This window comes from Triticum aestivum, chromosome 2B, assembly GCF_018294505.1.
Source record: "Triticum aestivum cultivar Chinese Spring chromosome 2B, IWGSC CS RefSeq v2.1, whole genome shotgun sequence".
Lineage (NCBI taxonomy): Eukaryota > Viridiplantae > Streptophyta > Magnoliopsida > Poales > Poaceae > Triticum > Triticum aestivum.
In genome coordinates this window covers 566,312,309-566,325,899 of record NC_057798.1, presented here as the reverse complement: position 1 = coordinate 566,325,899, position 13,591 = coordinate 566,312,309, and the positions used below count along the sequence as shown (strand labels likewise).

Here is a 13,591-nt window from a genome sequence, read left to right as displayed (position 1 = left end):
CAACAATGATTTTGCTATTGAACTTGTGTTCAACGAGTGCTTGCAAGGTCTGGAAAACTTGAAAAACGTCGAATCTTTTCTTAAGAAGATAGATCAAAGAAAATTTATTGTAGTCATCAATAAAACTCACATAATATGTGTGTCTACCAACAGAGCTAGGGGCAGGACCCCAGACATCAGAAAAGATTAATTGCAATGGTTTAGTATAGACACTAGTGGAAATAGGATAAGGTAATTGATAACATTTTGCTCTTTGGCATGAATCAAAATGGTTTCAACATTGCGCTCACTAACAACAGCTTATTCTTTCTAAGCAAACGTTCAACTAGAGAAAAAGAAGCATGTCCTAAACGATCGTGCCATCGTGTTGACGAAAGCTTGACAACACCATAGGCTTGTTTATGGAATCTTCTATGCTCCGGAAGCAACTGGTAAAACCCTCGAACACATCGACCTCGATATAGGATTTTATTCGTGGCCTAGTCCTTAATCAAAAAGAAAAAAAGATGAAACTCAAGGAAGACATGATTGTCAATAGCAATTCTATGAACTGAGAGAAGATTTTTATTAGCACTAGCGACATGCAAATCTTTTCTAAGATGGATTTTATGATGAGGGGTATGTATAATTGAGTGACCAATGTGACGAATCCTCATACTTGCACCAGTGGCGGTGTGGATTTGGTCCTTCCGTGATATTTCTCACGGAGAGTCACCTTCTCAAGTTCACCGGTAAGGTGGTTGGTGGCACCACTGTCGAGGTACCAGTTTCTGTCGATGTCGTAGGAGCCCTCGACGGCGGCCGCAACCTTCTCCTCATCTTCAGAGGAGGCCTCATCCTCATCAAAATGGTACCAGCAATCTTTGGCCAAGTGCCTGAGCTTGCCACAGATTTGACAGTGCACGGCATCCGGGCGAGATCTGCTGTTCCCGCCGCGACGACCCCTTGTGTTGGTGGAGGAGGGGCGCCCGCCATGGGAGTTGGAGCCAGATGAGTTCCCACCGCCGCCGTGCTTGCCCTTGGAGAGAGGAGGACAATGGTGACGAGGAGAATAGCCACCACGTCCCTGGATTGCGGCGTTAGCAGACGACTTGAAGCTGCCCAAGCCCTGGAACGTGGCCACCCGTTGGTCGAAGTTGTTGAGCATGGAGAATAGCTCGTCGAGGTAAACCAGGGTGGTGCGGGCGTCGAGGGAGGAGACCAAAGGTTGGTACTCCATGTTGAGGCCTTAGAGGATATACGAGATGAGTTCATCGTCCTGCAGAGGTTTGTCGGCGACTGCCAGTTCCTCGGCGAGGCCAGGCATGTGGGCGAAGAAAGTAGCGACCGATTGGGTGCCCTTCTGCGTGCTCACCAAGGTCGTGCGGATGTTGTTGACACAGCTGAGGGACTGGGACGAGAACATGGCCGCGAGCGTCGTCCAGAGCGCGCGCACCGTGGTGACCGCAGTCACCTGCATGAGTACCTCTTTGGAGAGGTTGTTCAGCAGGTAGCCCAACACTTGCTAGTCCTCCCGGACCCAAACACGGGGGAGAGGGTTGTTCTCAGAGGATTCCCTCCCATCCTTATCTTTGGTGGTGAGGAACTTGGCCTGCTCCGGTGTAGTGCCGTCGGCATAGCCGAAGACTCCCGCACCCTTAGCTGCGGCGTGATCTGCGTGCGCTAGAGGACGTAGTTGGTGCGGGTGAGCCTCTCCGTGACTTGTCCACTGAGGTTCGTCTGGGAGGCTTCGGAGGAAGACATGGCTGGAGATTGGATCGCTAGATGGTTTGGAAAAAGATTGCTCTATTACCATGTACGAGATAGCGGAAACGTCTTAGTCTCGGTACGAGGGGACGTGCTGCATGTTATAGGTAGGGGCGCAATAACCCTGAGGCGAATACAAGTTGGGAGATGAGGGATTTTACAGGAGACTTGGATAGAGTAGGTTCCAATAGATACATATCAAACCAACTACCTAGCTTATCTCTACCAATACATTAGGACTCCTGGTGCGGCTCAATATACGTAAATGTAACGTGACAGGTTGTTTAACACTATGCACAGATAGATGGATGCTATGTTGTTGGCGACCTTCAAAAGATCGTGAAAGGTGGAGCTGCCGGGCGATATGTCAGACCGCACAATTCGTAGGAAGGAAATTAAATTACAAGAACTAGTACTTTTTATTGAATTTTTTTATTCTGATTTCGTCACGTCACTCACACTGTAAACCTGAGATTCTCTGTTTTCATGCACAAAGAGTCAGAAGTCTTAACCGGTTTGTATTCTCTTTCTGTTACCTCGCTCTCACGCCCTAAAAACTGAGATTTTCTGTTTTCATGAACAAGAGTCAAAGCCTAGATGTAAGAAGTATAAAATGCATGATCTAGAACAGAACATATTTCCTGTTTTGGCACTATACCAGATTCAAAGCACAAACCAAAATTCATAGTACATCAATGAGTACTACTCGAGCTGACTAATTAGTACTACAGTGCTTCATTAACCTGCTACAATCAACCAGAAGAACCTAAGCTTGAAGAACAGGCCAGGACTCTTGATTGAACCGTATTGTTAAGAGCAGTATTCAAGGCAAGACTCAAGAATCTCTACAAATTGTGGCATAGAAATTGGTGCCTCCCGATATCTCCTCCGGTCCTTGCTCTCACCCAGCAACCTCTGCTTTTGCATGGATGACATTTCCTGTTCTTCATCTTATGAACTTTGTTGAGATGGCTCTTGATCTAAACAGAAGACAAATTTTTGGTGATTAGATATATTTAACAAAATGATATTAATTCACATATCATAAGACGGAGCAGATAGAGAAAGGGACCTTCTTCTCTTCATTGGCAATTTCGGGAACAGGTTCCTTCTGCTCCAGGTAGCAGATGAGGCACAAAGTTTTATCCTTGCTGTTAAGCTCCTTAATTCTGATCCAATAACTGAGGTGCATCTGATCTTCTTCTTCTATTTCATCATCCTTCTTATGATCTGCTCTCTTGATATCTAAAGCACCATCACCTTCTTGTCTATTATTATCCTACGAAATATAATATCCGAAGTCAGTTGAGCGATGCAGTAATGAAACATCACATTGAACAACATATATACAACATGGATAGCTAAATGGTGCGTGGACAGCTAACTAGTGCATAATTGCCATCATAGCAGTAGTATACAGTAGCACAATTGCCAACATAAGGGGATGTTAAGGGGATGTTAAGCAGAAAGAGATGATGATTAAACACGACTAGCTTATGACAATATAAATTGACAACATAAGCTTATGTTGATGTTAAGGGGATCAACATAATCCTTTTGTTCCCCAATTGACAGCAAAAGGGAATCAACATAAGCTAGTTGATGTCAAACAGAAAGAATTGTTAACCTCAAGCAGAAAGAATTGTTAACTACAGGAAGGATTTACGCACACAGACAATGTTGTGGAATCTACTTAAAGAGCATAAGGGGAGGTACAGACAACTTTGGAGAGGACCATTTTCACTTGGTCAGGGAATATCAAAAGAAAAGTCAGCAGCTTAGGAAAACAAACCAAAAGTGTGTGCATTTGCTTGCCTGCTTGAACAGAAATCATATCGAATTGCACTAACACAATATCTCAAGTCAATTGAGCGACGCAGTAACGAAACACCACATTGGAACCTGAAGTGAATTCTCTGAACCCATATGCATACAGATTAGTGAAGATCGAAGGATCAACGATTGTACCTGGGCAGTAATTCGCGGAGGAGTGGACTTGGAAGGAGCCGAATCAGGGGCGGGGCACGGAGGAGAGCGATGATCGTGATGCTGAGGCGCCTGACGACAAGAGCCCGCCGTCCAGCGCGGCTGCTGTTGAAAGTTGAACAGAACATCATATTGATGTTAAGCAGAAAGACGACTAGCTTATGACCATAAATTGATAACATAAGTTGATGTTGATGTTAAGATGGGGATCAACATAAGCATTTTGTTTTCAATTGGCAGCAAAAATATCTCAAGTGAAGTTTCTGAACAATCACTAACAAAGTATCTGACGAAAAGATTACACTGAAACCTGAAGTGAAGTTTCTGAACCGATATGCGTACAGCTGATTACTGAGGATTGAGCAGGAGCAGGATCAAGTGATCGTACCTGTGCAGCGATTCGCGGCGGAGTCGGCTTGGAACGAGTCGACGCAGGGTACGCTGGAGCATGATGCTGAGGCGTCGGGCGAGAAGGGCCTGCCGTCCAGCTCCAGCGCGGCGGCTGCTTCTTGGGGTAATGCCTGTGCTGGGCGGTAGGGGCGAGTCCTTGGGCAGGACGCTCCGCCCGTCCGCCATGCCGCTTCTTTCCTGCTACCACCTGCCAACCTTCCGTGTCGGTCTCGGCGGCGGGGAGCTCCTGGGTGGCGGCGATGTTGACCGGAGGGGCCAACGACTCGCGCTCGCCCACCGCATCTTCCTGCCTGAGCGTCCCTTGGGCCTGATTCTTGGCCTTGCTCCTTCGGGCCTCCTCGGCGACGACGGCGGGCACGACCGCAGGGATCTCCTGGGCGGCGGCGACGATGATGACTGGAGAGCCGAGCGTCTCGAGCGTGCTGTCCTGGGAGGCGGGATCTTCCAGCCCCTCTTGCTTCAGCTCCGGTGAATTGATGGCGCCTGCGTTCTGTTTATTGTTCTTGTTCTTGCCCCTTCGGCGTGGGCGCCCTTTGTTGGCGTCGGCCTTGGCCTCGTCGCCGGCGACGGCGTCCACGACCTCGGGGTCGTGCGGCGCGGGCGGTGGAGGGACGAGCGTGGGCTCACCGGGGCTGGCGTGCCCTACCTTGGCGCCTCGCCGGTTCTTGGTCAGGCGGTCCAAGAACAGGCGAAACCTCTGCCCCCAGGTGGTGGTCGGACTCCCCGGAGTCTCCCGATTAGCCATTGCGAAACGTGAAACGGGAAACGCCACCCAGAGGGCACGACGGGGGCGAACGACAGAGGAGGGGGAGGAGGAGGAGGAGGAGAGGAGGGCTGCTGGCTGTTGCAGAGAGGGAGGAAAAGGGCGCACGAGCGGGAGAGGATGAAGAAGAGCAACGGAATTTAACAGAAAAGCAGTGGGCTCTCTCTCTCTCTATCTTTCTATTGTGAAGCCTATGGGCTCGGCCCAGTGCAGCCCAGTCTATAGTTTTTTTCCTTCTATCCAATTTTCTTTTTGGTTGCTAGTTGCTACGCCTTTTTTCTTTTTTGAGATGAGATGAGAGGTGGGGCGCTCGTCTCTCCGGGCTCCGGCGACGGCCGTGCCAGGCAGCAGCGGCTGCGCGGGCCGAGCAGCCGGAGTGTCGGCCCCATCCTGTTGTGTTTAGTCAGTCACCGAATTGTGGGCCCGTGTCCGGGAGCGACCAAACCGGAATCACGATCCTCCTGATCCGGGTCCGACCCAACCGCCGCCACTCGCTCGCTCCAAACCCTAGCTAGCTACCTACCTCGCGCCGCCGTCTCCGGCGCCCTCAGCCCTGAGCCCTTCCGCAGCGTCAACCGCCGGCGGCTGTGCGCGGTTCCCCTCCCCAGCGTGGCGCTCTTCAGCATCTCCGCCCACCCCGAGGGCGCCGGCCTCCACAACGTCTTCAGCTCATCCCGGACAGTGAGGTGAGTAGTCTCCAACAGCGGGCGCCAGATGGTGGCTTCTTTGGGGGCAAGCTCCCAGTGCATGCTCATAGGTGAAAAATACTTGGGGATCAGTATTTGCTGTTTTTCCAAGGTGGAATCATCATATATCCTCCTTTGTTAGTTTTCTGTTATGCTTCCGAGTTGTATGACTAGATCATTAGTAACAGATTCTGTAAGTTGTTCTGTATGCAAGATGGTGGCAGAGTGAGTATGCTCTTTCAGATTTTGCCTCTTGCATGCAAGATGGATCGGCATTCTGGCTTAATCTTTGATATCTGTTGTTGTTGGTTCTTTTCGAAATGGAACTTCAGTATCACACAATGCAGTAAGACCCGATGGACCACCGTCCTGGTCCTTTCAAAATTGTGATGGTGGATCACACAGGAAGTTGCTCTGCATTGGGAAAAGGAAGAAGCAAGAGCTAGGGTGCCCTCTCCGCTCCTGCTTGGCGTGTTAAATGGAGTTGCAGGTCTCACTTGAATGAAACATTGGTTTGATATTCATATCTCATTGTCGGGTTCATTGACTACAAGCTCTCTGCCTCTCATTGCACCTGCTGATTATGGTCTTGCAAGTTTAAAATGCATGCTGGCTTGCTGAGTAATAGTGCAGTGAAATGAATTCCTTGAGATTATATGTTCTGGAATTTATGGAGTGCTGTAATATTGTAGTTCTTATGTGACAAGGATAAATAGTTTCTCAACATATGATGTAAGAGCCCTTCTGGTTATAGTAAACACGATTCAGTAAAAATAGTGGCCCTTCATTCCTGAACTTTTCTCTGGATGCAGGTGCTAGATATACTCTAATTGATAGTGCATATTTATTTTAGAATCCGAAGATAGTTGTCGTGGCACACTTCATGTCTGCAAGTTTACTAAAGGCAGTAAGATTACCTTATTGTCACCACAACGGAAGTGAATCCTCGCCAACAGATCTGACACCTCCTGTTTGGTAGTAGAATAGCGTCATAGGCTTAGTGAGCTGGACATGTCCATTCAATCATTTCATTTTAGTATACATGCAATTATCTATTCCTCATTACAAAAGGAACTGATCAAATTGATGATTTTGGCAGTAGCTATTTCTTTAAGTGATGGATGCATGGCATAGTTACTATTTACAAAATCATTCACTACAATATCCTGTTCGTAATAATTTTGTCCTAATACGCTGGGCTGAATGCACCTACTTTCACTCTTTATAACAAGGGTGGTCTGAAGTCTCTACTTGACTACTCGATGCAAGTTTCGGTTACTGTTTACAATCATTCAGTAATATTTCAATATCCCGTTCATAGGGATTTTGTCCTAATACTCTTGACTGAATGCAGCTGCTTTTGCTCTTTACAGCCACAACAACCAACGTGGCAATTTGCAAATCTGATTGCATGAATTATGAGGATGATCCTGTTGTACACATGTTAATTGGATCGAATTGACGTTCGTGACGTATGATATCTGGTTTACTTTTCTGTACCCTCTTGCATGCGACATTTTTCCTTAATTCGAAGATAATTGTTATTCGGATTAGGTACATCGGAGCTTATAGAAGAAGACATCAGCCAGCAGGGTTGGGAGTGATATGTTATGGATTATGGGAGTGATATGAATGCCCGGCAACAATCTTTGTTTCTCCATGACTCTGGTTGGTTACACTGTACCGATAGTTTTTAGGCTTCAAAGCTTCAGAATGCAATCACTATCATGTGGCAGATTCCTTTTGATCTTTTTTTTTTTCAAGTTAATAGGTTCGTTGTATTTTGATCTTTGATATCTGTTATGGATACGGTTTTGTAGGTTGGGAAGTTGTGAGTGTGTATATCACCATGTTATATGTGCCACACCATCATTATTTATGAAATTGGCATCTTTCCTATTTAGAAAAGATGTGCTCTTTCTGCAAACTAGATTCTGTTCAACTATGTATTCATCAAGGCAGTAAGCTTCACTTTCTCCCTAAGGTATGTGGGTTTCCCTTATAGAGCTGTTATCTCCAGAGAACATTCCGTGGATAGAGAAAGGGGTTTATGAGATTGACAATTGCATGTTTAGACTATCCAACCTAGCAGGGATAGAAGTTTGAATACTCTGGACTTGTATTTTTTTTTTTGGTTAGGAACAACACTAGCATAGTAATTAATGTCGATAGTCCAAAAATAATGTTGACATAGTGAATGGCTTGCGTCATATGAGAAATTTATTTGGTAACTACATCGTCGTGCCACATGGATTGGATGTCAACGGTAGTCATCTCACCCAGTACACCTTTTGCAATAATAATCACAGCAAATCAAAATTTTGTTGTGCTGTCTATGTATCTAACTGGCTGTGATCGGAGTTAGATCATTTTCTGGTAGAAGGAAAGACATGATCTTATCGGTAACTTTAGGCAGTAGGAATCATTGGATCATTTTGCATTAATGATGTTAGCTTTTGGGGAGGCAATTGTTTTGCAGTGCATCCCTTTCCTAAGCAGAGCGAAATTTATCTGACATGTAATGCATTCAGATTGTGGTGTTGCTTACATTTTCAGCTTGTAGCCGAGGACTGGAATAGGCTGAGAATCCTGAGCCGCGGAGGAAAGCGGGTTAATTAGATACACCAAGACTGCAACTGTTATCTATGGATGAAATAACCAAACTAACTCGCAAGAAAATAGTCTCCATGGTCTGAATGTCCAAACAGCGACCACATATATGCTTTTGCTCTTATTGGCAGGGCTTCAGGAGACAGGAGCCTTGATGCGCTGAAGAGAGGGGCTGTGCTGCTGAGGACCAATTCTGTGGATCTGATGTGAGTCTGTGGAGATGCTGCTAGCGACAACCCTACGGTAACGAAGTGAAGGTTTTGCTGTTGCTGCATTTGGCTCGGTCTGTGTGTCTTGGGGGTGTCCTTTGCGATCATCCTGGTTACCTTTCCGTATGTAATGAAGTGGTTGTGATACTGTGGTTCCAGTTATGCCTTTTGCCTTTCCAGCTATACTGTGATTTTATTTTTTTTGGCGAAACAGTTATACTGTGATTAGAGCTTTGACATATGTAGGGGGCTGGTAGGATCTCCTCGGTCTTGCTGAAGTGCGCTTGTGTTGTTGTTGTCAAGCCCGAGGGCCTGACCTTCTTTCTATTTTTTCTGTTACCTGCTGCCCCTCCTGTATGAGGTGGAGTTTTGTTCAGTTCTGTGGTCATTAGCATGTGTGCTTCGATGAAAAGAAAACCATGCGTAGATGTTGGCTGGGGTGAATCTATGTCGTGATTATTTTTATTAATTTGAGAAATTTGAATTCTAGTCGCCGGCCTCGCTCCTCGCAGCAGCATCACCCCGTTTGCAACTTCGCCCTCACTGCTCGCAACTTCAGCCGTTGCCGCTTGCAACAGTGTTTGGAAGCAAGCAATTAACAAAGAAAACTACGTGTGAGGATACCAGATCGGACGACCAATGTTATTCTTGTAACCCTGCGGCCTTCTTCCACTAGTCTGATGGAAACAAAGGATCGGTAGTCTGATCCCTAGTAGCTCCCGTGTGACATGGTCGAATTAAACACTTCAAAATTCCTTGAATGACTGCCATGCACACAGTTCTTCTCTTCAAAATCAAATGAAACAAAAGGCACAGAGTACATTCACATAATCATATAGAAAAATAACATGAAACCACAACATTATTATTAGGCCAACTGGGATCCAAATCCAAAGCAAAGCAAAATCATCATTCACGAGAACGAAAAACAAAATCACGAGGCTGAGTCACTGAGACGACCTAGTCCTCGTTAGACGGGTCAAGAACGTGCCCCGCAAAGACAACCGCGTCGGTCGCCTCCTCCACTATGAAGTACGCAAACGGATGGTCGGCTACAAAATCCACAGGAGGAGGCGGCGACGCCCAATATGCGACCCTATCAAAAAGGAACTCGAAGGTCCCACCAAGGATAGATCCGCATATTGAAACGCTTTTGCAAGGTGGATATCATTACATCAACATTACATAATAGATGGAGATACATACAAGAGGCATACAATGCCACACGAATACAACATCACAATACATCAGAGCATCATCCGACTACAGATGGAACACAAACAGAAAACTCAAACGACATCCACCCTGCTAGCCCAGGCTGCCGACCTGGAACCTATCCCTGATCGAAGAAGAAGCAGAAGAAGAACTCAACGCAAGCAAGCATCGCTCTCGCGTCAAAATCATCAGATAAACCTGTACCTGCAACTGTTGTTGTAGTAATCTGTGAGCCACGAGGACTCAGCAATCCCATTACCATGGGTATCAAGACTAGCAAAGCTTAATAGGAAAGGAAGGGGTAAAGTGGTGAGGCTGCAGCAGCGACTAAGCATGATATGGTGGCTAACATACGCAAATAAGAGCGAGAAGAGAGCAAGCAGAACGGTCGTCAACTAGTAATGATCAAGAAGTGATCCTGAACTCCTACTTACGTCAAACATAACTCAGAAACCGTGTTCACTTCCCAGACTCCGCCGAGAAGAGACCATCACGGCTATACACGCGGTTGATGCGTTTTAATTCGAATCTGGTGTCAAGTTATCTACAACCGGACATTAACAAATTCCCATCTGCCTATAACCGCATGCACGGCTTTCGAAAGATTATACCCTGCAGGGGTGTCCCAACTTAGCCCATGACAAGCTCTCGCGATCAACGAAGGAATAGACCTACTCCCAGGAAGACCCGATCAGACTCGGAATCCCGGTTTACAAGACCTTTCGACAATGGTAAAACAAGACCAGCAAAGCCGCCCGATGCGCCGACAATCCCGATAGGAGCTGCACATATCTCGTTCTCAGGGCAACACCGGATGGGTCAGCCTACGAGTAAAATCAGACCTCGAGTTGCCCCGAGGTGGCCCCGCAGTCTGCCCGGTTCGGACCAACACTTAGACAAGCACTGGCCCGGGGGGGGGCTAAAATAAAGATGACCCTCGGGTTGGCCGACCCAAGGGAAAGGATAGGTGGTGGTGAGGCAAATGATAAAACCAAGGTTGGGCCTTGCTGCAGGAGTTTTATTCAAAGCGAACCGTCAAGGGGGTCCCATAAATCACCCGACCGCGTAAGGAACGCAAAATCCGGGAACATAACACCGGTATGACGGAAACTAGGGCGGCAAGAGTGGAACAAAACACTAGGCAAAAGGCCGAGTCTTCCACCCTTTACCAAGTATATAGTTGCATTAATAATATAAGAGATATTATGATATCCCAACCAAAATCCTGTCCACCATGGAGAAATCTTCAACTTCACCTGCAACTAGCAACGCTATAAGAGGGGCTGAGCAAAAGCGGTAACATAGCCAAGCAATGGTTTGCATAGGAAAGGTGTTAAAGGTTAGAGGTTCGTGGCTATTTGGGATGGCTTGATAAACAGGTGTTAGGTGGCGCAACATAGCGATAGAACGAAGCAACTAGCATAGCAATGATAGTAGTGAGATCCAGGGTAGCGGTCATCTTGCCTGAAATCCCGCAAGGAAGAAGAACGAGTCCATGAAGAAGACGAACGGATGAAGCTGAACCAAGCGGAGACGAACGAATCCTCACGATCGCAACGAAATAGGAACTAACAAGAAGAAGCACACAACATGGTAAACACTCCACACATGAACAAGACATGATGCACACACGAGCATGATGCATGACAAAGCTACATGAAGCTACTCATGGCAAGATATGATGCAAACAAGAACAACACATCAAGGCAAGTTTAAATGAGGCCGTGAACAACATATAACAATTCCGGTAAGTCCTCATATGCATATTTCGAAATTGGTCCAGATCTGAATAAACCTTATGTTCAAGTAGTTAAACATCAAGTTAAGATGCACCAAGATGATCTACATGAGATTCTAGTCAAGTTACATATAAAGTTCATTAGATTTGGAGCTACGGCTTAGAAGATATGAGCAAAACAAGTTAAACATGGCATTGATGCAAAATGCATACAAACATCAAGCAAACACATCAAAACAAGGATGCAACATGATAATATGAAGCTACATGCAATTCTAAGCAAATTTCATATAGAGCACACTCAAAACGGAGCAACGGTTCAACACACACACACTATACAAGTTTAAAGGACAAGCTGTCCAAAACAGCAACTAGGCATATTGCAAGCATCAAAACAACATGCTACAGCACCCCAACATGATAACAAAAGGCATGGACATGATGTACAGGTAAAGCATAACAAAACATGAACACTGAGCTATCTCCAGAAATCACTAGAACATGCTCAAACACACATGGTAAGATTGCAAGTTATAACAATTTCAGACTTTGCAGAAAATAACATCACGATGCAATGTTCAGAGCTATCAAACAACATGTTACAGGAACTTATAATAGCAAAACAAGACATGGCATGATTCTACTCAAAGCATAGATCAAAAGTCCCTTACTGACCATAAGCCAAAAAGGATCAGAAAATATGATAGCACTCACGTAAACATAGTAAGTTATTAAACAGATTCATACATGGCAGAAACATAATTATGAAGGCATGTAGATGAGCTTGTGCAACTCACTACAGAGCAATACATGGCATGGCAAGGCACCCAACAGTAAGAAGACATTTTTGTAAAGCTAAGCATGGCAAGAGCAAGGTCATAGGGTGCATGGATCACTAGCAAAACATATGGGAACAAGTGAACTTAATGTAAACAGGATGACAGCAACATTTTCAAGCAACTTTGGAGCAAGATATGAACAAGCTACAGCAATCTAAAAATGAAAACAGGGGCATGGATGGATAAAGGATGAGATGTAGATCAAAACATGTTTATAGAACATCTCCAGATTATGCATAGAATGATTAGTAGCAACATGTTTTTATAGCATCACGAAATAACAGATTCAGCCTAGCAAAACAGCAACATCGTGAACACTACTTAACAAGCTCGATACACTCACCACAAGTCATTGCATGACAAGATAAGCATAGCATCATCAAGAAGACATGTTTGTGAAACAAACCAATGCAAGAACAAGTCCATAGCATGCAAGGATCAACTATAGCAAGCTTGGCTTAATTGAATAACACGTAAACAATCTGCCAGGAAACATTTTGAAGCAAAAGTAGAGCACTCAAATGACATGCTAGACTACTCCATAATTGCAACAAAGGCCATGAATGGATAGACAAACATCATAAGTTCAAAACACCCTTACTGAAGTATCTCAAAATATGCATGAATCTCTCTGTAGCAACAAGTTTACATGGCATGAAAATAACAGCAGAACAGGAACTAGAAACAACATTAACACGAAGCCTAGTTTGCATGCTTATGCTAGTCAACACATTGATCACAAAAATACATAGTAAGCACCACTGTAAAGAAGACATAGCCTAGTTCAAAACACATGAAGACATCAACCTCATAGGATGCACACATTAATCATGGCAAAAATGACGAAAGAGCTCGTTCTGATAACAGACATCAGAAAACATTATGAAGCACTCTTACAACGATGATTCAGGCATCTAGATGACCTCAAATGAATATGATGCAATGGAATGAAATGATGTACTCATCGAGACGAACAATTTGACATATTACACGCACGAAACGGAGCTCCGGATGCAGAGACACAGCAGGTCAAACATGACATGAAAATTACTAAAATCTGGGACTTAGTCATATCTCGGGAAAAAACAGATGAGCGCAGGTTAGCTAAAATGTGACCGGGCGGGATATAGCGGGCTGCTCACCGAAGCGGGCTTCAGCCCATGACGGAGGAGGAGGAGGGCCGGGTTGCGGGCGAGGCCGGCCCACTCGGGCGACAGGCGGAGGCGCTCGGCGCCGGCAACGTCGACGATGGGCGGCGGAAGGGGACGCGGGTCCGGTGATGGGGCGCCGGAGTTGGAGGGGCGCGGAGGACGAGGCCGGGAGGAGGAGCTGCGAGCTTCGGCCGGCCGAGGCGGCGCGGCGGCGGCGCGGCGCACCGCGGCGGCGGC

The 13,591-nt window shown here is 46.0% G+C and overlaps 2 protein-coding genes and 1 long non-coding RNA gene across 4 annotated transcripts in view; 1 reads left to right on the top strand and 2 right to left on the bottom strand.

The window, feature by feature from the left end:
- Positions 1-2,387: 2,387 nt before the first annotated feature.
- On the bottom strand, positions 2,388-4,892 carry LOC123046073 (uncharacterized). Its single transcript, XM_044469360.1, has 4 exons — positions 4,121-4,892; positions 3,715-3,837; positions 2,819-3,025; positions 2,388-2,726 (listed from the first exon to the last, which is right to left on the bottom strand). Exons 1-4 carry the CDS (start codon positions 4,886-4,888, stop codon positions 2,592-2,594), a joined length of 1,233 nt encoding a protein of 410 aa, XP_044325295.1. The 5' UTR covers positions 4,889-4,892; the 3' UTR covers positions 2,388-2,591.
- Positions 4,893-5,479: 587 nt separating this feature from the next.
- Positions 5,480-8,967, top strand: LOC123046074 (uncharacterized). Of its 2 annotated transcripts, none has more exons than XR_006421942.1 (3): positions 5,480-7,260; positions 7,413-7,576; positions 8,149-8,967. It is a non-coding gene; the product is annotated as an uncharacterized lncRNA (long non-coding RNA). The 2 variants fall into 2 exon arrangements; XR_006421943.1 differs by having other exon boundaries at positions 5,480-7,064; positions 7,147-7,260; positions 7,413-8,962.
- LOC123039301 (putative serpin-Z8) overlaps positions 8,967-13,591 on the bottom strand; it is a 7,378-nt gene continuing 2,753 nt past the window's right edge. Inside the window, exon 4 of the mRNA XM_044462520.1 lies at positions 8,967-8,979. Coding sequence (XP_044318455.1) covers positions 8,967-8,979 — 13 coding nt within the window. The remainder of the gene's footprint in view (positions 8,980-13,591) is intronic.

What these genes read in the sequence shown, in the direction of transcription:
- LOC123046073 (XM_044469360.1), bottom strand. Translation starts at nt 4,888, where the DNA reads ATGGCTAATCGGGAGACTCCGGGGAGTCCGACCACCACCTGGGGGCAG. An exon ending in CGCCGCGAATCGCTGCACAG is followed by an intron (nt 3,838 to 4,120) that starts GTACGATCACTT and finishes AACTTTCAACAG; the next exon opens with CAGCCGCGCTGGACGGCGGG. An exon ending in CTCCGCGAATTACTGCCCAG is followed by an intron (nt 3,026 to 3,714) that starts GTACAATCGTTG and finishes TATATTTCGTAG; the next exon opens with GATAATAATAGACAAGAAGG.